The sequence below is a fragment of the Stegodyphus dumicola genome, chromosome 7, assembly GCF_044657685.1.
Source record: "Stegodyphus dumicola isolate Sdum_Otavi_A_Nest chromosome 7, ASM4465768v1".
Taxonomy (NCBI): domain Eukaryota; kingdom Metazoa; phylum Arthropoda; class Arachnida; order Araneae; family Eresidae; genus Stegodyphus; species Stegodyphus dumicola.
In genome coordinates this window covers 185152116-185178290 of record NC_140774.1, presented here as the reverse complement: position 1 = coordinate 185178290, position 26175 = coordinate 185152116, and the positions used below count along the sequence as shown (strand labels likewise).

Genomic DNA, 26175 nt, shown 5'->3' with positions numbered 1-26175 from the left:
AAATTTTGAATAACGTAGTCCTCCACTCGAGTATGGGCATCTGGAAGCCTGAATCTTGAACTTCGAATTTGTTTTATTTTTTTTTTTTAAACTTTAACGAATTTTTGATTAAGAAACTCAACAATTTCCAAGCGAGCAATGTCAATGCGAACGAGACTGTCTATCCGAAATTCTAAAGATATGCTATTTTTAAATATTTTTAGCCCAAAGGGGCGTTAACCCGAATGCTTTCGGAACGTATATGGATGTGCAAATGAAAAAATAATAATAATAAAAAAAAAAAAAGCCACCCCTTTGGGCGTAATATAAAATTTGAAAGTTTTCAGATTTTTTTTCCTTTAATATTTATTTAAGTTAGCAAGTTGATGTGCATCATTAGTGGCGATCAGATTTAACTGTTGTACATCAAGTCACTCTTAATCTGTTACGTAGAATGTTTTCATATGCATTAATTTTAAAGTATATTTAATGCGAGACCTTCTTGGACTTTGATTAATATAAATGCAATCCAAGACAATGCAATAAACTATCTACAGCATTTCCTGCCATAGGATTTCACGAAATTTTGATCAGCAATTAACTACTATTACTTACATGAAATTTAAGTGTTCAATATAAACTTCTTGTTTTAAAAAAAATTTGTGTGCTGATAAATCTTCATAAAATATGCAATAGTTTCATATAAATATATATTCAAATTAAACAAATTTCTACATACAACATTTAAAATATAATCTACTGTGTTGGGCAACACTTTCCTGACCAATATTAATGAAAAACAATGGAACATTTCCAAAACTATTAAGAAAATCCAATGCAGAAAACACGTTAATGTCGCATTTATGGAGCAATTCTATTCCAGGAATTTTTCTTTATCGGGGGAGGGAAGCACTGATAACATAGTCGAAGGTAAAAAACCGGAATAACAACCACTTTTCCCTCCTTGAAAATGACATACCCTTGAGGTCAAACGCTTCCCTTAATAAAACTGCTCTTCGCTTTAGTAAGTAAACAGAATTATTAAAGTGAGCTTATAAGGAAGGTAAGTTCCAGTCCTTTATACGTTCAATGAGTTAAATGAATAACTAACTCTTAATATGGCTGCCACTTTTGTGCGTTTTAAATGATTTTTCATCTTCTCTTTTATTATTATTATTAGCCCAAAGGCGTGTTAGCTAAGAAGAACTATTAATTTTGTTTTGGCATTTTGCGTTGATTCGCTGTTAATGTATGAATCACTTTTCAAACTGTTGCCACCAAATACCATAGCCCTGTGTTATAGTTAAAGAAATTAAATTACGAAGAATCTGCATAAATGTATCAATGTATGTATATTTCTTGCATTGTGATAAAACAACGGTACCTAGAGCTATCTAATTTTGAATAATTTAATCCTCCTTCGAATATGGGCATCTGGAAGCCCAAACTTGGAATTTTGTTTATTATCTATCTCATGTTTTGTAAAATGTTAGCGAATTTTTGCTTAACAAACTCAACGATTTAAAAACGAGCAATGGCAACATTATGGGGCGAAAATATCTTTATAAAAATCTCCAACGCGCGGAACTGTGTATTGGAAATTCTAAAAGTATGCTCATTTTAAAATTATTTTGCAACATTGCTGTTGAACTGAATTTTATGGTTTAAGTGCAAAGAACGTGATATTTAATAGATAGAGATAACACACAAAAAGTTAAAAAAACGCCCCTTTAGACGTAATTTAAAATCTGAAACCTTTCAGATTCTTTTTCTTTGACTTTGTTACAATTAAAATTAAAGTTTTTAAGAAAAAAAAAAAAAAAAAAAAAAAATTGCCAGCAGACAAGAAGGCTGTTTTTTTTTGGCGCAGAAAACTGCAAGAACGTGATGTTTAACAAATAAAGGCAACACACAGAACGTTAAAAAAAATTCCTTGTGGGCGTAATCTAAAATCTGAAAACTTTCAGATTTTTTTTTTTTTTTCTACATTTAGAAAGTAGGTTTTATAAGAAGTGACATTTTATTCTGATAAAAACTTCAGTAATGTTTCCCTGAACCGTTGAGTTTTTTATGCTTTTAAAAAAGTGTGCTATACGCGAAGTTTGTTTATGGAGAAAATTTGTTCTAAGGAATTTTCATGTAATTAATTGCATTTAAGATGGGAAGGGGAAAATCTTTCTGAAACTGCATTCATAATTTGCTATTCACGTTTTGCTCTGTGGTCTTTCATAGAACACAATGAGAATCCATGTATTATACATATAATCAGCTCTCTCGACCACTTTCTTCCTGATTTATAAATTCAAATGCAAGCTTTTGTTCATGTTCATATGTATAAGAAATAGGGGAAAAAATCTGAAAGCTTTCAGATTTTATATTAGACCCAAAGGGGCGTTTTTTAGCGTTTTGTGTATTACCTTGCTTATTAAATATCATGTGCTTCGCATTTAAATCATAAAATTCAGTTCAACAGCAATATCACAAAATAATTTTAAAAAAGCATAACTTTAGAATTTGCGATACAAAGTTTCGCGCGTTGGAGATAAATATATTTTGTTTTTTTCGTACAGTGTTGCCATTGTTCGCTTTGAAATCATTGAGTTTCTTAATCAAAAATTCGTTGAAGTTTTACTAAACTTTAAATAGATAATAAAACAAATTCAAAATTCGGGCTTCCGAGTGCCCATGTTCGATTGGAGGGCTAAGTTATTCAAAATTTGATGGCTCTAGGTACTGTTATTTCTTCACAACGCGAGAAGCATTCATGCAAATTATTCATCATTTAGTTTCTTTAAATATACTGAATGTGATAGTATTTGGTGGCAACACTTTGAAAAGCGAATAGACGCGAAATGCCGTTTTGAAACTAATGACCTTGGGCCAAAAATATTTTACTTAAACTTTTGCATATAATCGGAAATATTGTATAGCGCACAACCCAGTTTTTTTTTCCGAGGATAGAAAAAAAATTTAATATATATATATAAAAGAAAAAGGGAAAAAAACCACCTTTATTTTCATTTCAGCGGCATCCAGTTTTTTGTTGTTTCTAATCTGTAAATAAACTGGCTAATTTTTTTGACTTATAAATATCATCAGAGATTCGATTCATTGGTATAGTAGGCTAACTATACTCTACTCTTCAAAACGGATATAACTTTTTCACAGAACAGTGTTTAATTTAAACTATAACATTAAGTTATGAAACTTTACTCTTATGATATATCTTAAAGCAGTCTCATATTTGTAATATTTTTATGCATATTTTTAATGTTTACATCTATAGTATTTTTGTATCGTTGCCACGATTTTATTAATACATCGACGTTAGATAGCTTAATAGTATACTTACATTGCTTTTGTAATGTTGCGATGATTTTATTAATGATTCGATTTTATGTAATTCGGTAAAAGATTTAACCTAATTCATATATTATAAAATACTGAAACTATGAGACAGTGAAATCCTTACTGCATAATTTTTAGTCGAAAAGAAACATAAATCGAAAATGAGAGTACAATGCCAGATTCAAATCTTTAAGATTTTCATTCGATTAGAAATGCTATAAGTAAACAGGCTCCTTTTCTAGAACAGTAAGCTTACTAAACGAAGGTAGCAGTTTCGATACTCTTTTCTTAGATACTGGTTCTTAGATCCTAAAAATATTGTTTTGATTTAATTTATTAATTCTCTGATGAAATTTTCATCAGCTGATGATTTAATATTCTGTTGTTTTGGGCGGATCTGAATACCTTTATGTTAATTTAATTGATTAATTCTGTTTCTGAATTTTCATCAGCAGATGATTCTGTATTCCGTTATTTCTATTTAGCTCTATCTGAATATAGAATTAATATCTGACTATATAACTAACTTACCTTTATTTGAATATAAAACTAATATCTGACTATATAACTAACTTACCTTTATTTGAATATAGAACTAATATCTGAATATAGAACTAACTTATCTCTATCTGAATATAGAACTAATATACGAGGGCTATCCAGAAAGTAGATTACGTTTTGGAATAAAAAAATAAACAAAGTATAGGAAACAAATTTTATTATATACAGATGAAAGCCACACTCAAATACTACTTTTCTACATAGTCACCATACAAATTAAGGCATTTATCGTAGCGATGTACGAGCTTGGAAATTCCTTCGTCGAAAAATTCGGCCGCCTGCGCCTTCAACCACTTCGTTACCTCTTCTTGCAGCTGTGCGTCGTCATCAAAACGCTGCATAGCCAGCCACTTCTTCATTGCTGGGAATAGGTGGAAGTCGCTCGGTGCCAGGTCTCAAAGAAAGTTCCGTTATTGTGAAATTTCGATTTTCACGGACTTTAGCATCGACTTTTTCGAGAAGTTCGGCGGTCACTATGCTGGGTCTCCCACTTCGATCTTCGTCGTGAACATTGGTTCGGCCATTTTGAAATCTTATGACCCACTGACGCACTCCACCTTCAGTGATAATGTTGTCCCCATACACTTCACGAAGCTGCCGATAGATTTCTATCGGTTTACAGTTTTTTGCAGTCAGAAACCTTATTACTGAGCGCACCTCGCAGCTCGCGGGATTTTCAATTAACGCAGACATTTCAAACCGTCACAGTATCTGAACGGAGCACAGCACGAACCTCTCACTAGCACGGCTAGATGCAGACTGAGCTGCGCAACGCTCTGACCCCAAGATGGCCGCGCTAGCCCCGCCCCTAGCGGACACAGACGGAAACGTAATCTACTTCCTGGATGGCCCTCGTATGAATAACAGCTAGAAGAATATATATAATTTGGTTATTGTTATTTGATAGTGCATTGGTGTGTTACAGTCAACTAATCAATGATCAATGAACACGGCTTCATCTCTTTCAGTACTTTAGGTTTGGTTTATGTGATTAGGCAAGGCCTCGAGGGCTGTCTGCCTAAGGTTAGGAATGCCTTCGTGAAGGACCTTTTAATGAAAACTGGCTCGTATGCACGTCGTTACACATGGCGAAAGCCTTTGATGAGATTCGAAATTCAGACCGAACTACCAGTGTTCAGCAATTTTTACCGCCTGTGGGTTTTTCAGTACTTCAAATTTTACTTTTTATTTTTACTGTTCAAAATTTTTAGGCTTCAAAATAATATTTCTACACAGTTTTTAAATAATTTTTACTACGAAAGAAATCTAAACAGTTTTAAATATTGACTAAAACTTATTGCAATAATTTATCGCTTTAAAATACTGACTAAAATTTATTCTAATAGCTCATCGTTTTAATTAAATTTCTGTTTGTTGGAAATGATGTACGAAAAAAAACTTTTCTAATAATAAATATATAGTATATATAACTAGATAAAGAAGTTGAGTCTCTCTCTCTCTCTTCTCTACTTTTGGTATCGTCGATTGCAAGAAAAAAGGGAGGTACACAACTTGATGGTATGACTGTCCCAAATACAAAATTTCAATAGTCTATGGCTAATCGTTTTTGAGTTATGCCAGATACATACATCAATACAAACGTCACGAAAAAATCCGTTTTGGAACAAAGAGCCCTTTATTCTGTCCGTACGTTCGAACGTCATGCAAAAAGCAGTCAAAATGCATGTTTCCGTTGAAATCCGAAACCCTAATTATTCGCGATTACAACCCTTCCTTTACTTTGTGCAAGGAAGTAAAAATGGTAATAAAAATTAAAATGTCAAAAAATTGCAATTTTAGGTAAAATTAAATAAATAAGTTTTCTTTTAACGCGAAAGGTTAAATGAATTATTGTGATAAAACCAGGGTTATGATTATTGAAAAGAGAAACATCTGTTATGATGCATTTCAGTTATCTCTCGACGGCACCCCTTTGACTGTGGTAAAGCAAATGAAATATCTTAGGGTTTTTCTCGACTGTGAATTTTCTTGGAAGCAACACTTAACTTATGTATCAGAGAAATGTGATAAATTACAGCGTGGATTAAGTCGTATTGCACGCAACACATACGGTATTAATTGCAATGTTCATTCGCTCAAACAAGGAATTGCACCCTTCATTATGTATGGCTCTAAAGTCTGGAGTATATCGCTCAAGAAGAAGATAAATTATATATATTTACGACGCGTTCAAAGGCGTATACTTCTGCGGGTCATATGTGGATATCGTACCGTTAGCTATGAGTCTGTTTATGCAATTTCTGGCTTTCCTCCAATTGACATGCAAATTCTTCATGCTATTGCTTATAAGGAATATATTTCTACATCTGCTGTCTCTCAGTATGATTGTATTTTACCTCCATCTGATCTTCCTCATCCTTCAGAAAGAAATGCTGTTAATTTTATTCAGTTTAGCAGTAAAAACGTAGATGATTCGCCTGTAACTTGCTATACTGAAGGCAGCAAAATTGATGGCAAAGTTGGTCTCGCATTTGTTGTCTTCAAAAATGGTCTTGAATTTGAGCACTTTCAATTTAGAATTAGAGATGAATGTACCGTTTTTATAGCTGAACTTTTGTGCTTAAACTTCGCCATCAAATGGGTCTCTGAACAAAATAGTGCTGTTTCAGACTATCTCATTTGTACTGCTTCCCTTTCATCCTTGGAGATCTGAAAATGTATTTCATCTTCTAATAATATCATTATCGACATTCAAAAAGAACTGAAAAACCTAAAAGATAAAAATATTTCGGTTGCATTTTCATTTGTTCGTGGTCATACAGGCGTTGTTGGGAACGAACGAACCGATTTCCTTGCTAAGGCTGCGACGGTTACAGCCGAAAACATCGCGGACGAAAACGTCGCGGAGAAAACAACGCAAGGCAAAAACGTCGTGCTACAAAACATCGTGGGAGAAAACATCGCAAAGAGAAAACATCGCAGTCCTAAAACATAGTGGTACAAAACATCGTCTTCGAAAATAAAGCGGTTCAAAAACTTCGCAGTTTAAAAACATCGCCGTCGAAAATGTCGTGGTAAAAAATAAAGTATCTACAAATCGTCGCATGACGATAACATCGCAGATATGCTTTTTTCAGACATGCTTTTCGCAGACATTCTTTAATAACTGTAAATTTATATGCCCATAATGTTTGTGAGCGCAAGATGGAAAGAAGGATAATTTTTACTTTCATATTTTTTCATTAACTAATAAATTTTTGCTGAGAAAATAAGAAGGAAACTTAAGCATAAAAAATTAATGCAACTTATAGCACTTAATGGACTTTTAAACCGACATAGTTAACGAACAAAGGCCATTAATAAATAATTTTTGTAATGCTTTTACTGGTAATTTTTCATGAAAAGTATAAGCTATAAGTTGCATTTAATTATCTATGCTTAAGTTTTCTTCTTACTTTTTCAGCAAAAATTTATTAGTTATTTAAAAAATTGTGAAAGTAAAAATTATCCTTCTTTACATCTTGCGCTCACAAATCATTATGGGAATATCCATTTCCAATTATTAAAACCTGAAAAAAAAATGTCTGCGATGTTATCGCCACGCGATGATTTGTAGATACTTCATTTTTTACCACGATATTTTCGACGACGATGTTTTTAAACTGCGAAGTTTTTGAACCGCTTTATTTTCGACGACGATGTTTTGTACCACGATGTTTTAGAACTGCGATGTTTTCTCTTTGCGATGTTTTCTCCCACGATGTTTTGTAGCACGACGTTTTCTCCTTGCGTTGTTTTTTCCGCGACGTTTTCGTCTGCGATGTTTTTGCCGCGATGTTATCGGCGGACACCGGCTGCGACTAAGCAGGAAATTGACACTTTTGTCAATATCAATAATTCCTTTTATAAGAAGGTCATGTACGAAAGTATTGTGGAGTCGTGGAACCATGAATTCATTAATTCAAATAAAGGGAGCTTAACAAAGAGATTTTTCCCTTCTATCAAGATGAGATTGTCATGTCATCACTTCTTCACAATCTATAAATTAACCCAATTTCTTACTGGCCATGGAAATTTCAAAAGTTATTTGAATAGATGTATGTTGAGCTCCGAGTCTGTCTGTGATTGTAGCCTCGGTGGAGAGGAGAATGTTGAACATGTGCTTCTTCTGTGTCCTAAATATAAGAACGAAAGAAAAGTCTTGAAACTGGGAATGAAAAACTTTAATATTAACTGGCCTCCAGAATTTTATCAAGTTATTTCTGAGAGAAGTGCTTTTAACACTTTTTGTCAATTTATTGTGAAACTTTGTAATCATCCTTAATTTTATTTCAGTTTTTTTTCTTCTGTTTATTTTGTATTGTGTTTCATACTTACTTCTGTAAGCCCCATGGGATACTATGTGGTACATGGGGAGCTTATTGTGTTTCTTTAATTAAAACGTATATATATATATATATATAATATATCAAGCAAGGTAGTTATTACATACTGAATGACCAATTTGGTCTATATAACATTTTGCGCAATATGCTGCAAAATAAGTAAATTAGAAATTGTAGTAAGCTCGCCTAAAAGTTACCAGGAGCTGTTGCTCCAAAAAGTTCAACACGTTTTAAAAAAATTAATACATATGAAAACCAAACCATGTAACAGTTAAACATTAAAAAAACAAAATCAGATAAAAAAAGTAAGCGGAAAATGGTAAATTAGCTGAACTCGACTTCCAAACTGGCTTTTCAAGGGAAATTTTTTTGGGTTTGAACGTCGAATCAAGCTAACCCCATTACGCGTTTCGCCGAAACAGACAATTGAAACTTTTTCGCTACAAAATTTTTTAATTTAGACAAAGTGTCTTGGAAAATTTAATAGTCTCAATTCTCTGTTCTAATTTCCCGACGCGTCCGCACAAAAATGACACATTAAGGTGTTAAAATATGTAAAAACTATTCCGATACATCTAAAATCTAGACTAAAATAAAAATAAAAATAAAAATAAATAGCGGTCTGCTATTAGTCCTAAATATACAAAAACATACGGGCTGGGCCTGCAAGTTTAAAGATTTATAATTTTATATATTTTAGAAATCTGTAATTAAAATAAAAGAAAATTAAGATGAAAACTAACAAAGTGGGTCTTGCTAAGACCAAGAAAAAGTTGTAACAAAAGAAACAAAAAACTGACCTGTGGCGATATCTATATATAATTTGTAAATTTTTGGTATGCTACACTGCGGAAATAAGAGTATCTTGTTATTGTTGCTGCTAATGCTCACTTGTCTGACCTATAGTCAACCCAAGCCTACGAAATTCCTCGTGGCAAGGAGAGCAAGTTTACGTCTGCCGTTGGCAACAGCCTTGAGCACCTTACAGCTGATAGTGCGATTAAACTCAGTTCGGCCGCCAATATGGATGGAGAGCACCCCGAGGAATATGTCCGAGGGCCTCTAATCTCTCTTTCCCTACCACCAAACTCTTGAGAGGACGCTCGGCTTGCCACACATTTAGAGCGCCTCATGCTGCACAGACACTATACATTTACAAACATCTATGCCTTCTCCGGGATTCGAATGCACGGCAATCAGCGACGCTAAACACTATACCGATACCGGTTGGACGGCCTTAGAGTATGTATCTTTCAGAAAGGCATCTTAAGGAGTAGATCATCTCCTAATGTTGGGACCAATTTCAAATTAATTTCAAAAATGCATAAATTAATTAATTGATTGAACTTGTAATGGAGGAAATGTTTTTTTGTTTTCTTCGTTTATTCTAAGCAAGGAAGCTAAGCTAAGGAAATTGCTCTATGAATTAATTTTACAATTCACACTACTGCCTTCAATGCTAATAAGCCATTATTTAAACTTTTTAAAAATCATAATTTAACATTAAATATATTTTAATGTATAAATATATTTTATTTCATTAACTTTCGATTTGAATAAATTCTAAACAGTTAAAAACTGAACAAAGAGAATGTCTACAGTGAAATAATTAAATATGCATACTTTGGTTAAACTATGGTTATAAGGTATTTCTCCCACTTCTCTAGCGTGCCTTCGTGGTGTAACGGTAGCACGCTGGGCCGGTATTCCAGAGGTCCGTGGTTCGATTCCCGGCGAAGGTGGTTGTTAATTTTTCATCTCTCTTGTTTCCAATTAACCTAATGATTCTACAAGTGGCGCCCGAACTAAAAGGGTTGTGGATGATGATTCTCTGCACTCAAGATTTGGCGACTAGGTCCCCTAAAACTCCAGTTGCCCTTTAAAAAGGGGAGTATATAAGGTATTTCTTCCATTTCCCTAGCGTGTCTTCGTGGTGTAACGTTAGCACGCTGGGCCGGTATTCCAAAGGTCCGTGGTTCGATTCCCGGCGAAGGCGGTTGTTAATTTTTCATCTCTCTTGCTTTCAATTAACCTAATGACTCTACAGGTATAATGAAGAATGAATAACTAAATTAAAAGTGCGCCATCACTTTCAAAAATGTTCCTTATTTTAAAATGGGGAAACAGTGTTCTAAACATTGTTAACTTGCACTCATATTGCCTGATATTGAATAAGAAAAATCTTTAAATGATGTAATTGGAAGAAAAGTGCATAGTAAGTTTTACGAAGTTTTGTCTTCATTTATTCTTTTGTATCATTTTGATTTCATTAATTTTGATTAATCATTTGATTCATTGATTAATAGCAACAAAATAGTGAAGCGTACAGGAAAGTATAAGTTTTATAAACCTTCTTACGTTTTGATTTAGTTTACGTGATTACGGCAACTCCTCGAGGGCCTAAGGACAACGATAACTTCGTGGAGGACATCTCAAGGAAAACTGGCTCGTATGTCCCCCCCACACGGAATCAATAATCTTCGAGGGTTCAACTGGAGGTTGGTTGCCGAATATGCACGAGTAATTGATAGGCATAATGAAGATTCCATTGATAAAAAAAATTAATATTGTTAAATTGATAATTAATTGCTTATTTATATAAAGCTATATCATGTAGTAAAAATGAAAGCGTATAAAATAAACGTAAAGGAAAAATGTGCAAAAATCATTTAATACATTTTAAAAATCAACAACGATAATTTTAAAATTAAATTCGATTTTATGGAAAAGATGATATATAAAAAAATAAAACACAGGAATACACATACACAAAATAAACAAATAAATAAATAGAATGAAATAAAATAAAATAATTTAAAACTCAAAACTTCCCCAGAAGATATATATTGCTGTATACAAGCCACTTGTATAATTTAGTGTAAAAGAAGATTTTAATGTTCCCTCCCAGGGCACTGCAAATTTGAAAGAGCCATTATGGCTCATAGAATAACTGAATCGCAGTCTTGATATAATGATGCAAGATAACTTGATTGCATTGAAGGAGGATGCTCAACATAAGCCTTATTCATAAGGTATGCGTACGCTCATTTTGGAGTTTATAAGTCATGCAAGAAAAATATCCCAAAGGTAAAGTCGTTAACGAATAAAATACTGACTTTTCCGTCTTCTTACATATAAGAAGTCAATAATTTACCACGAAAAACAAGGTAAAGGTTGAATATTTGGCTAATCTTTAGAATATGGTAACAGGTAGTTTGGCGACATTTTGGTAAGGCGATAAAGGTTACTAGCTAGGACTTTAGCAATAATCTGAGAAGTACACAGTTCGAATCCCAGATTATTTTCTCTCAGAGAAATGAGAGATTAAGACATGTAATGTGACATTTTCCGGAAAATTCTGATCGTGATTTTAGCTAATAAGCACTTAGAAACAATTTCACTGCTAAAGTGCAGAATCGTCCACTTATTTGTTTGGCGCTTTTTACAAGAGTAAGAAGAATTGGATTTTTGTCAATTTTCTTTGACTTTTTAAGTGGAAATAGGTCGATGTGTACATAGATAAAGTGAAGAGTGTGCGCAATGCCATTTTTGTGCAATTTTGGGAATTTTTTTTAAGGGAAAATAGGTTGACGTGTACATGGATACTGTGTATGTGCAATTCTTAAAAACGCGGCAAGTAGGCACTCTCAATTTCGCACCTAATCTTCGTCATAATTAAGCACTTTGTTCTAGTATAAGTGTAATTCGGCTAGCAGATTGTTGGAAAAAATGTTGAGTAAAAAAAAAAAAAAAAAAAAAAAAAAAAAAAGCCTTTACTTCGTGAAAACAAAATGGCGTCCAAAACAAAACTAGCAGGTTGCTGTAGCAGGGTTGGTCGCCAAATTTTCGCCAAAATATCGCCAAGTTACCGTAATGTAAAGATTCACCGAATATTTTTGAGCAAAGTGCTTTCAGAATTATAAGTAATTCTGTGCTAAATATTTAGAAAAAGACATCAATGCATTAAGGGCGACCATCACATTAATTAAAATCGAACTGTTGAACCATTAAAATCTGTGATTTTGTTTCTGAAAACTTTTTTATATTTGTAAAATTAAAAAATAATAATAATAATAATAATAATAATTATACTAAAAATAAATAAAAGCATAAATTCATTCAATAATATTTTCTTAAACTTTTGTCCATATTCTTAGTTATCTTTAAATTATTTGTATTATGATTATATTGTTTGCTGTATATTGAAGAGAAAAATATGAGGTGCAAGGAAAAGGTTGAAAATCCCTGCTCTAGCTGAATCCCTTTTTAATAGGCCCACAAGCGGCCGAGCGGTAAAGTCGCTAAACACTGGTAATTCGGTCCAAGTTTTGAATCCCGCGAAAGGGCTGGTCGCATGGCCGTTTTCGTGGTTTTACCCGTGTTATGTATACGGACCAGTTTTCCTTAGAAATTCCTCCACAAAAGCATCCCCCCTCTTAGGTAAATAGCCCTCCAGGCTTTGCCGTAGTCACATATACTAAACCATTTTTTAACAAAATTGAGGTATTAGATCTGAACACACAAAAAATTAATTATTGTTGAATTTTACAAATTACACTTTTTAGATTGAATACAGATTGTATTTTAGATTTTCGAGTAGAAAATTAAAAAAAAAAAAAAATATTTAATAGTTTTCGTATCCGTTCTTAAATGACAAATAAAATGGGATACAAAAGTTGACTACGTATGCCTTTTTCTTTTTCTTCTTCTTTTTTTTTCCCTTCATTTTCTTTCCTCCCCCTTTTTTTTTTGATGGGTGAGATTTGTTTTTTTCTTTGTGGGTCACCTTTTCGCCAAGTCATGCAAAATAATATCTTCATTCTTGCAGGTTTTCAACCAGAAAGTATTATAACTTGCCATAAACTACGATGCATCTATTCATGTTATGCACTCTCTTCTTAATTACGCTGGTTGCTGTTAAAGCCGATGTAAAAGACAGATATGTCGAAGCCGTAAAAGACAAAGATGCAGAATATGATGACAAGGAGGAAAGACAAGCCGTGTATTGGACTAGGTACAGGAAACCTCTAGATTTGAACATCAGAGTACCGTAAGTTTCATTTTGTTGAAAATCTGTAGCATTATAGCTTTTTTTTTTTGTTATGTTTTATTTCTCATTAATCATATCCTTTTGGTGAATACTGTATATATGAATTGAGAGAAAGCTATAGTTATTGTTATACGTAAAAATATGTAGAGACATTAGGTTATTTGGAAGCAGGAAAATGAAAAATTTGCAACTCCTTCTTCGGGAATCGAACCACGGACCTCTGGAATACGCACCCAGCGTGCAGACCACCACGCGTAATGGCAGACCGCACATTGAATTGAACAGTGTTAAGCGAATCTCGCTTACTGCGCATGCTTGATGGTGTACATTTGGCGCGGGAAGAAATATTGGCGACTAAGCAACCCTACGTTAGCTTATTCGTGATCTCCATGGCTGTCGAGTGTGTTCGAGTGATGTTTAAAATTGCAATGTTGTGGAACTTTGCTTATTAGTTATTTTAACGTCCATGCCGATTGCACTCGCTTATTTTTCTAATATATGTTTCATTTTAATTTGTCAATAACAGTGCATTTAATATTTGTTAACATATGTTCGTAATAATTTGTTATTTAAATGCAATTTGTTTTCATGTTATAATTCAGTAATTGTAAACTGGAGTATCTCGCTTAGTTTGTTAGCGTATATTCGCGCTTTTATTTTCCTCATTTCAAAGAATTTAATAACTACCATTAAAGAATTGTAAAATTTCTTCAGTGTTATTTGCAAGCACTTGTTATATTCCTCAGTGTTTCTTTATGCATGTACGAATGGAACGTATGGTAAATCCTGAATTGTTTTTATTGCTTAAAAGTATAATGAATAAATTTTCAACTAATATATCCTAAATTTCAGTCTTTTTCTGAACGAAAATTTGTACAGTTTCAAAGGAATGTACAGAATTTCATAAGTATTATATTTTACATTTTGAATGTAAACACTGCTTCACATTACTTGGCACTAGTTTCTGCTTTCTAGTTGTTTGAGCAGTACAGCAAAAAATAGTATTTTAACACAGTAATTAATTTACATTTACATTATACTCTACGAAGATTTAAACGCCAGATTTGTTTACAATTAGATGCCGATACATCTACCATATACTGTATTTATCTTCTTTTCAAATTGCGCCAACATAGTAATTACGCCAAATTGTTTTCTGGGCATGCGCAGTATGCAACATTCGTTTAACACTGTTCAACTCAATGTGCGGTCTGCCATTACGCGACCACCACACCACGAAGGCATGCCAAGAAAGCGGGAGAAATACCTTATATTCCTACCTTTTAAAGGGCGACTGGGGTTTTTAGGCGACCCAATCGCCAAATTCTGGATGTGGAGAATCATCATCCACCACCCTTTTAGTTCGGGCGCCACTGTAGAGACATTAGATTGGAATAGGAAAAATTAAAAATGTGCAACGCCTTCGCCAGGAATCGAACCACCACGGACTTCCGGAATACGCGCCCAGCGTGCAGACCACCACACCACGAAGGCTCGCTAAGAAGGCGGGAGAAATACCTTATAAATATAGGTAATCTAATTACTTAAAATACATTTTTGCAAAATGCTTGCATTTGTGCTTTGAAGTTTCCTTTCGATGGTGAGACTTATCGTCCCTTTTTGGGTCAAGTCCTGCCGGAATCGCCGAACGTCGTATCACTTCACGTGCACTAGCGGATGTGGTTTCAACATGACGGAGTTCTAGCGCATTTCTGTGGCAATATCTGAACGCTAAAATTCCGGGGCGGTGGACTGGCACAGCTAGACCCATTCCGTGGCTTCCGGTTAGCATACCATTCTTTGCTTGAATTTAGCGAATTCGAGAATATTGTACTAGCGTTACTGAACATTGAGTAAGCTAATCATTTAAAAATAATTTTGTCTGGATCGTTCACCAGATGTGTCTGCTGTTGATTTTTTTTCTTTGGGGTTATATGAAAACCCTATTGTATGAAACCCGTATAAAATCGGGAATATATATGGTAGCATGAACCATTGCTGAAAGTGAAGTTATTGCCGATACACCCGGTATTTTTGCGAACGTTCGTCGATCGCGGCTACATCGTTGCGAGGCATGTATTATAGCTGCAGACTGCTACTTTGAGCTGCTGCCTTATGGCATAACTCCTCTCTGTGTAATAAATTATCATTATTTGTGTTCTGTCTCGCATCTTTTAGCCTCTGGCTATGTATTCATGTAGCACGTCTGAATTGTGTTTGCGACCATATGTTCCTGCATAATTCATGCTTGTTATCGTTTTCCTGACTTACATGTAAATTTTTGGACAATAGTTCTGAATCACCCTGTATAAAGAAAGTACGCAGTTTATCTGAAATAACGTTGAAATTTTGCGACAGATTTCGACCCCTTATGTGCTTTTTTGTTCGGAATTTGAACAGATTAATACTTATATTTTTTTAGACAATACAGAATAACCGGTTAGCATATCATTCTTTGCTTTGAATTTAGCGAATTCGAGAATATTGCATTAGCGTTACTGAACGTTGAGCAAGCTGATCATTTAAAAATAATTTTGTCTCGATATTTTAGAAATATTTTGCAGCAAATTTTATTTTGTAATGTGAGCGACATATACAGTGTCTCACAAAAGTGATGGGACACTTGTGCTTTACAAAAGGAAACTGTAGTAAAATAAATTAAAAAACATGTAAAAATTTTTTGTGGGTGTGTTTCATACTTCAATTAAGTAACAATTATTGCATAACATACATTTTCTCAAAATATTAAAATATTAGTTTAATAAAAATACAATTGTTTAGAATGGAGCAAAAAATGGCTCACATAAGTGATGGGACACTTACTTCTCCATCAAATATTTATCCAAAAATTTTACTTTTTATAAGGTTTTAATATTTTGTTGGATTTCCTTTTACTTTTAAAATATGATTTAATCTTCTTGGGATGGATTCGACTAATTTTTTGGTGATTTCTGGAGTGATTTTACCCATTCTTCTTGAAGCACCGATTTTAATTGTTGTTTTGAAGAAATGGTGTGTTTGCGAATTCTTGATTCCGAATCTTGCCAAATATTCTCTATGGTATTTAAGTCTGGAGATTGTGGTGGTGTTTTTATTATTTCAGGACAGTTATACAGCAGCCAGAGTCTAACGTTCAAAGCAGTGTGCGTGGGGTCATTGTCCTGGTAGAATTTAAAATCGTTATGAAAGTTCAAATTTCGCGCTGAAGATTTCAAATTTTGATTTCAAATGTCAATATACTTGTACTGATCCATTATACTGTCAATAAAAACAAGAGTACCAACTCCAGCGGACGACATACACCCCCATACAATAACTCCTCCTCCACCATGTTTCACTGTTGGCACCAAGTTCTGTTTTCGAAATTCTTCCCTGGGTTTTCTCCACACCAAGATTCTACCGTCAGAACCAAATATATTAAATTTACTCTCATCAGCAAATATAACTTCATTCCAGTAATCAGAATTCTTATTTATGTTGGATTTTGCGAAAGCCAGTCTGAGTTTTCTATTCTTTTCACTTACGAAGAATTTTTTCCTGGCTGCTCTACCGTGATATCCAGCAGATCGAATTACTCTTCTAATAGTCTCAGGTTTAACAATTACTCCATATAATGCTTGTAAATCAGCAGCAACTTTAGGAGCACTCATTCTTGGATTTCTTTTAATATTTCGAACGATAATTCGCTTTATTCCATTGGATAGCTTTGATGGTCGGCAAGGTCTTCTTTTATCCTGAATCATATGATTCTTTTTCTATCGTTTAATGATATTGTAAACTGTTCAATGACTCAAGTTAACTGTTTTAGGAGTTTCTCTAATAGATTTTCCACTTTCAATATGCAAATTAATAACTAATTTTCGAATTTCAGGCAAACTTTCTTTTCGTTTAGCATTCATGGCTGCACAGAGCTAAAAAACACAAAAATTCCAAAACAAACTGGAGAGAAATACTGCAGACGATTTTACAAATTATTGCCAATCGCTTTTGAGTAAAAATAAAAACCCCCCAAAATATTTTTATTGTAGAACGTAGTAGTATCTAATGGTGTCCCATCACTTACGTGAGCCATTTTTTGTTCCGTTTTAAAAAATTGTATTTTTATTAAATTAATATTTTAATATTTTGAGAAAATGTATGTTATGTAATAATTGTTACTAAATTTAAGTATGAAACACACCCACAAAAAACTTTATATGTTTTTTAAATTTATTTTATTAGTTTCCTTTTGTAAAGCACAAGTGTCCCATCACTTTTGTGAGACACTGTATAAAACTGATTTCTAATAACTGTATAAAACTTGTTACGTTATGATCACGATTCACGATTCTATTATATTCACAAGTTGGGAGAGCATCAATTTAATCAAAAACATACTAGTATAATCAAGAGTCAATAGACCATTTTCACGTAAAGACTCAACTTGAAAATAAGAACTTCCAGTTGAAACACAGAAATATTTAATGAAGAGCGTATGTACATTATTTACATTATTCAAACACAAAATTGACAAATAATGTAAATTTCTCATCATAGGGCCAAAATTAGTTTATCAAGAACAATTATTACAATTGTTGATTACCGCTATGCGGCCAAGAAACAGATCATTTTCAAGCGTCAAACTCAAGCTAAACTAAAAGAGTTATTACATTCTTTCTCTGCCGCCAGTCACGTGACCTAGTCGGCAACAGATGATAAATAATAAAGAAAAATTCGCTCCATTGGAGGGAAAAAGAAATAATTTCGACAACAACCTTTACTATATGTCAACTGTCCTCTGCGTCCGATATAGCATCAAATCATTGTGAAGCATTTTACAGAAATATAGAGATATTAAATCTTCTATATTAAATAAAAATATTTATTCGAATAATAATATACGGTTTTAAAATTTTGACCTTTTTCTGTTTGAACAATTTTACATTCAGAACCAAAATATAGAAACAAATGTTTGAGTTTCAAAAATTGGAATGGGCCTGAATTTTAAATTTTAGTCAATAATAAAGATTCAGTTTTATGTGTTGGTAACAGTAGATATTTTTATTAAGTAAAAGAAAAAAATATTTGTACAATTTTTTATATTTTAAAAACTTTTAATCAACAGAAAATCTGTTATCTTCTATCTATTGATTAATTAGGCTATTAATCTATTCGTTTATCGATAATAAATCTATTAATTTATTTACTGGAATTTAGAATTTTAGCACTAATATCTTTTTGAATGTAAACTAAAATTATCAAATTGTGTTTTAAATGTTATTTTCGTGTTTTTAAAATAATTTTCCCATTTTCGCTGAATCATTTATAAATGCGTTTCGACATTGTCCTTTGCAAATTATTTTGAAATGAAATAAAAAGAGATTTAACTTATATGCAAAATTATTTTTTCAGATTCTTTCAGATGTTCTTAAGAAGGCAAAAGACAGGCCAATCAAAGTAAGAACATTTTGATTTTTAAAACTAATTCCATTTTGAAAGTTTTTGAAAAAACATATACTAATTCTTTTTTGAAAGTTTTTGAAATATATATGTTTATGTTTGAGACAAATCTCTAATAATATTGCCAGTTTGTAAGAAATGAAAAATCCTTTCAATGCTTATCCTCATTAAAAAAATTCTCATCTGCAAGAAAGAAGATTCGAAATTACATTCGAATTAAAGTAAATAGAGTCAAGATCACGTGCTCTTCGTATAATGAACAATTGGATTCATAAAGAAATTATCTGGAAAAAAAAATTCGGATGACGAATAGTGTCTGGAATTAACAGATCAAAGTCGATAGCAAATGGGGTTTTCAGGTAACCCATCGTACCATAACCCTATTAACACTTAAGGACTTCCTGAAACATTATTAAATATTATCCTTTGCTTAAGTCTTATCAAAAATCCTGGACAATGAATTTGGCTTGGAGGAAATCGTGGCTAGATTCTGTTGCGGGCTTACGTTCTGGGAATTGGATATTGTGTCCCTAGATTTGGGTTAGGTAATTAATAATGAACATTTGGAATAATTAGTAGAGGTGCATGAAAATGAGCTCAGCAAGGAAAACTGCAAAAACTTCAGAAGTCCCACCAAAAAGCGATTGTGAAAGAATGACTTCTTCTTTCAGAGAATGAAGAAGGAGAGAAGATGATCCTAGCTCTTTGACTTCCAAAACTTGTGCAGAACCGGGCAAAATGCAAAATTTTCATATAACGATATCACCGTAAATAAAGTAGCAACAACCTATACCACATGCATATTCAGTAACAATACCATATCTCACTTCAGAAACATGTAGTGGTGGACAATAACAAATCCCATGGAACAAATTTCTAATTAGTGAATCTGAAGCAGAATCGAGTAGTGCTAAGAGACCAGGAAAATATGGAGGAACATCCCTCATGACCCAGTTACTTAATGCTTTATGAAGAAGGTTTGGCTTAGTTGGCTACGGTAAGCGTATTAACCTAAGAAGCCAACCTGCCTAAGGAGTGACTTCGTCAAGGAAAGTGGCTCTTACGGACAGTGCATATAGGAAAAACCATGGAATCACTCATGTATCCAGCCCGTTCGCCTTTTGACCAGGTTGGAACTGCCACTGTTCAGCGATTTTACCGCTCTTGCCGCAAGTGGACTTTATATAAAAAGACTTTCAATCCAAACAATCTCTTCTCGACTTCCTCCTTTTGATTTTCCATTTGTGCCATTCACACCTGTTCGTACAGGTATAGCAAAATTAAATCAAGTTTTCTTCTGTTATTTCTTCTTAATATTTTGATTACTTTTTTTTCCTCTTAGATTTAATGATTTTCATTGGTTTTGGGTTTTGTATCTGTACATAATATGCTATTATAAAATTTAAGTAAGTAATCATCTGTGGTCTAAGAACAAATTTCCATTTTATATTAATTCCTATGAGGGGAAATAATTTCAGTTTATGAAGTTTTTTTTTGGATGATGGACGGCCTTCAGAAATGAACTAAATTCGTGAATCTGCATTTCAATATATTTTGTAAATAAAAAACTGTAACTTAAATAATTAGAAATATTAATTAAAATCCTTAAAATTCTAATGCCTTGGTTATGTTTAAAAATTGCATAGAGCATCTTTAATAAATCTTTCATATCTTAAAAAAATTTTAACTCTATTCTTAAAGTCCTCGAAATCCAATATAATGCATTATCACATCATCACATCAAGTGAATATGTGTATCACATGACTACCAATAAGGATCTAAAATATAAAAACACAATATATTCCCCCCCCCTCTCGCGTCAGTCTTAATATTTTCTTCAAAATTTTAAAAGAAAAATATTTCCTTCTACAAATTAATTCAAGAAGAAAAAGGATTTTTTATCAATTTCATACTAAACATTTTCCTACCGGAGCATTTTCTGAAGAATAATTAATTAAAAACGTTTATCAGTTGATACACGGACACACATGCATTAGAAAACGGGGGGGGGGGGAGGAGATAGAAAAAGAAAAAAATTCTTCCTTGCGAAATCGCATATTTATGTAGTACAAATAATTTTGGGAAGGAAAAAAAGACAGGAGATTCATTTAACATATTTTTTTATTAATGCTATTATCCAATGCGATTACATACTTCAAGTTCCTTTACAATAATTCAGATACAGAGAATAAGAAACGATTTTTACATATTTTTCTTTAAATTAAATGCAAATAAGCGCTTAAATTTAGAGTATCCCATATGCCGATCGCCCACCAGCGGCCGAGCGGTAAAGTCGCTGAACACTGGTAGTTCGGTCTGAGGTTCGAATCCCACGAACGGGCTGGCTGCATGGGTGTTTTCGTGGTTTTCCCCATGTGTAACGTGTATACAAGCCAGTTTCCCTTAGAAAGTCCTCCACGAAGGCATCCCTCCCCTTAGGCAGATAGCCCTAGTGTGCTTTGCCGTAATTAAATACACACACACATACACCATATGCCGATCAGCTAAATAATAAAACTGCCTCAAATCCTATTTCTTTCTTCGTCAGAAAAAACATTTACCTTTAATTTCAAATCATTTTATCATTCTTTCTGTCTTTTGTTCCTAAACTCTTAAGCCACTTGGACTTGTGCCACTTTTCGAAAACATTTCATCTTTTGAGTTTTATAAATGTTTTATGAGTATGATTTAAGCTCTAATCAGTCTCTTTATAGTTAACGGAAAACTTTTTCATCAATGATCTGTTTCTAAAAAGATTGTGTGAGTGTCATAAAGTTGCTGTTTTTTCTTTTTTGCATAATTTTCATTTATGCAAAATTTCGTTAATATTCTTAGTAAATATTTTCAAGGAAGCAACTGCAAATTAAATTCTGAATTCTATTTTACCCAAGCTCAAAATAATTAGTCTCCAAGACAGCCATTTTTATTTCATAAATGCTCCTTGAATCTTTCTTTAAAATGTTAAATTACTTCAGTTAAAAGGTATTGGAAAACAATCTATGTCAATAAATTTGTTCCAGACTGTCTTCACGAATTTTGTATGCAGAAGTAGGGAGCGTTTTATTTTTAACACTATTAGACATTATAAGCAATTTATGAATGCTCATTTTTGATACAGCTCCATTCGAAAAGTTAGATTTTATTTTTAAAGAGCCCTCCTATTCAAAGTATTAAAAATGCTTCGATAAAATTTTCTACCTTGTTTTAGGAAACTCATTTATAACTGTAAACAGAGCAACAATCAATATTTAAAGAAATGAAATTTGTATTACCTTTATCAAATAGCTTGTGTAGTCATTTTGTCTGAAATTAAAAGTCGATAATCCATTTATTTATATTTGATTTTTTCATGTAGTTAGTTACATTTATTAATAATAGATGTCGTTTTATTCATTTTCAGTTTGGGACTGCAGGTGTTTCCAGATTCGCAGCAAGGAAGCTTAGTAGACATCGCGCACAGCTGGTGGGGAAAATGATTGTTTACAAAATGGCTCATTCTTTATTATCTGTAACTCTAGAACACATTTGCTTGCAAATATAACTTACTTTTGTAAATATTTACAGTATTACCTTTGATCTGTTTAAAGCCTGTAAAGAGAAAAACCCTAAAAAACTTGGATAGAATATTAAATGTGGTTTTCTAAATGTGGTTTGTAAATACTTATTTACGTTAACTGCATATTGAACTTCGGTTTCATTTAAGTAAGCAATTAAATGCGATCAAACATTATTTAACCAATGTAATATTATTTTATGTGGGAACATTAAAGATATTTATGTATTGATAATATTCAGTGAAATAAACTACATATAAATGGAAGTGGTTTTTTTTTTTTTTTTTTGTATTTAGAATATTCATTTAGTTTTCGAAATAAAATTACTTCAATTGCTATTAAAATGATGTCAGCAACTCATATACTAGTAATAATGGTATTTACATAATTTACCATCGGGTATTTTTGACAGAAAAATTGTCTCCGAACAGCTTGATTTAGCACCAGTAATGGATTAGCGTGACGTCATAACATAGTCATAAGACCTTCGTCTTGGTTTTATGTAATCGCAATCATTTTTTATATGTTATATTTGTAATTTGTGGTATTTAAAAAAAGAAAGAAAGAAAAAAAAAAGAACTGTCTACTGTTTTTAGATTTTTGGAAATGAATGAAACAAGTTTGAGCTGATAGCTATTTACGATTTTTTATATGCTATAACCGTAACTTGTACTATTGATTATCTAACAAAATAAACAGCGTTCTATATACCTACAAACTTCTGCTGGAATGACTGGCTTAAATTCGGCAGTATCTCTACACACTTTTATAACCGAGGGAAAAATATGTAAGTAGCACAACTTTATGTAATAGACTTTCGATATCTTTTAGAACATGCTGAACAGTTTAAACATATTTGATACCTAAAGTAATACATAGGATACGACGTTTCATACATACTCCATTATAAAATATAATACTTTAAGAATAATTTGAAATCTAGAGTAATACTTTAGGTACAAAATTGTTCTTCATGCATTCATTTTTATTCTCTCTTGTTACGAGAACGGAAAGAAGAATTGATTATTATATTACTTAAAAGTAAGATTAGTGAGACATTATTGCTGAAAAGAAAGCAAATTATAAAATGGAAAAATAATTCTATGCTTACACAATTGCTGTAGGAATTCTGTCGTCAGCGGAATTTTTCGACAACATCTCTTCGATGTGTTCATTCGAAAACTTAGTTATTTTCAGTTCACAGATTCGGTATTTAGAAAAATGTAAAGTATTGCAGCTTTTCTAGGGAGAAATGTTTGCCACAAATTTCGTGCGCAAATGATCCAGTGAAAAAAATGCACAACTGCCTCTTGAATAACTGAGCTGTTTCTTTGTTAAATCACTGTTCAGAATTTCACATGTTGTATCACATGTTTATCATGGTATAGAATTAAAGTAATTTACCTCTTTTTCCCTTTTATTTTTTAAAAAAAACTATTTAACATTTCTATTTTAAATATCGCTTTTTAAATGTATGACTAAATGTATCTTGAATTTCTGGAAGTTTATTTCTTGTCGTAGAAGGCTTTTCGTGATTATTTATCTTAAAACTGTTTCAGGCGGTGAACTGGAATTTGCATATAAAGATTAGATTGCAATTTTTAAAAATATTATAGTTTTCCGTTTTTAAATACTTTTCAATATTATTAAATTTATCAGAAAACACTTTGGAATGTTAGAATGTAATCTGAACTATGGCAATAAGAATAATAATAATAGATCACATGCAATACTGCAATAATACATTACAATACTGCAATTGTAGTTGTACATGCAATACATTGTTACATGCAATACTGCAGTTGTAGTTATAAAAACTATGGTACTTTTTCTTGCCACTAAAAAGCAAAACATAAAAACAAACTCATGCACAAAAATTCAACTAAGAAACGGAATAAGTTAGGAACAAAATCAAGTTTAAAACTAAGCATTGTATCAGCTTCTTGTTTACTGAAAGAATAGTTTTGAGGCAAGAACGTAGATTAATATTAATTGGAAGATGATAAGTGATGTGTTAGTAGAAAGGATGGAGTAGGTGTTAAAAAATCGAGATTTGATTCAGTTGATAATGAACAAGAGTTTACCACAAATTCGGTTTTTGGGGAAAATGTATTTAATTTTGTTTGTACAAAGTTCTCATCAACTTCAAATGTTATTCTGATTTCACAACAAACTTTTCAGTCTTTCCTGAGATTTTACTCAATTCCAACTTAGCACGATAGAAGACTTCAGATAATTGTTTTTGTCATCTAGAAGTCGTTTAGAAGCTAAACTTTTGTCATATGGAAACAAACCAAAGAGAATTCTCATTATAATATTCATCCTCTTAAAAAATATTACATTTCTTCGTAAAGCGAAATAGCGGAAACAATGGCAAACAACTTTGAAAAAATATTCACCTATAGTGACACAGACTATTCTGATGAAAACAATGAGGCTACTACCTTCTTAAATAATTTCAATTGTAAACCTTTTACTAGAGAAATTGTTTCTTATTCTACAGAAATTATCAACATTATTTCCGAACTTAAGCTTAGCAAGGTACGCGGATATGATAAAATTAATTATAAGGCGATTAATTATAATGCACTGCCTAAACAACGTTATAAAACAGCATTTGGCAATCTTTGGGGAAAGGAGGACAAACGGCTATGCAATATCTCAGAGGATGTTCATATACACTCATGTCTATAAATTAAGGATAATTCGGAGTCCCGAGGAAATCGAACTCTAAAATAAATATATCACCTGTAAAATCACTACACACATCTCCAAGAATCATATGCAAATTTAGGAAGTAACCAGATGACACCGATGGTACGTCACAATGAGGAGAGTGTAAGAGAGTGATACATAAGGAATACAAGCAAAGAAGTAAAAATGTTCGCAGGCGCTTTATAAGCATTTCAGTGCAATAACCGAATAGTTATTATACAAAGGACGCATTTGGATGATTTTTTACGTGGTAAAATTATCGGCCGTCTGGAATGTGGGCGTGCCCAACTGGAAGTATCAGACGAACTTGGAATTGCCCAGAGTGTCGTCTCCAGGCTTTGGCAACGATTCCAAGATGATGGTAATGTGAGTAGACGTTATAGCACAGGTCGCCCCAGAGTTACAACGCCGAATGAGGACCGGTATTTGGCAGTTACTGCCAAAAGAAACAGGCGGAGCACAGCCTCAGACCTGTCTCGTCAGCTCTCTTCAGCCACTGGTACGACAATTTCAAGGCAGACCGTGTACAGACGCTTAGGGCAGATTGGTCTATATGCTCGTAGACCTGTCAGATGCGTTCCACTTACTGCAACTCCCTGTCGCCTGCGATTAGCCTGGAGTAGGGAGCATGCCTTGTGGACACCGCAACAGTGGGCTTGCGTGATGTTTTCCGACGAGTCCAGGTTTAGCTTGCAGTCTAATTCTCGCCGGACTTTCATATGGAGAGCTCCAAATACCCGTTACTACCAAGAAAACATCATTGAACAACACCGTTAAGGTGGTGCAGGAGTGCTCGATTAGAGTGGAATTATTCTGGGTTCCAGAACTGACCTGCATGTTCAAATTGGAACCATGACAAGCCAAATCTATCGGGACGTCATTCTGGAACAACATGTACGTTTGTTTCGGGGCGCCATGGGCGCACAATTTGTGTTTATGAATGACAACGCCCGTCCTCTACGTGCAAACATCGTAAGCGAATGCCTTCAATCGGAGGATATCACCCGTATGGACTGGCCAGCATTCTCACCGGACTTGAATCCAGTAGAGCACGTGTGGGACATGCCTTGGCCGACGAGTTGCAGCCCGTCAACCTCCTCCTACATGTCTACCGGAATTTCGGAGAGCATTGCTTTTTGAGTGATGTAATATTCCCCAAGATCAGATCGATAATTTGATACT

At 33.2% G+C, this 26175-nt stretch overlaps 2 protein-coding genes across 2 annotated transcripts in view; both read left to right on the top strand.

Annotated features, from left to right (window-relative positions):
• Positions 1 to 900: 900 nt before the first annotated feature.
• LOC118196303 (uncharacterized) lies at positions 901 to 22369 on the top strand. The gene is made up of 4 exons (XM_035367728.2): positions 901 to 1042; positions 13063 to 13284; positions 18676 to 18720; positions 22125 to 22369. Exons 2-4 carry the CDS (start codon positions 13103 to 13105, stop codon positions 22198 to 22200), a joined length of 303 nt encoding a protein of 100 aa, XP_035223619.1. The 5' UTR covers positions 901 to 1042; positions 13063 to 13102; the 3' UTR covers positions 22201 to 22369.
• Positions 22370 to 22955: 586 nt separating this feature from the next.
• Positions 22956 to 26175, top strand: part of LOC118196299 (uncharacterized) — a 175850-nt gene continuing 172630 nt past the window's right edge. The window contains exon 1 of the mRNA XM_035367720.2: positions 22956 to 23065. The gene's annotated coding sequence lies outside the window, so the exon portion shown is untranslated. The remainder of the gene's footprint in view (positions 23066 to 26175) is intronic.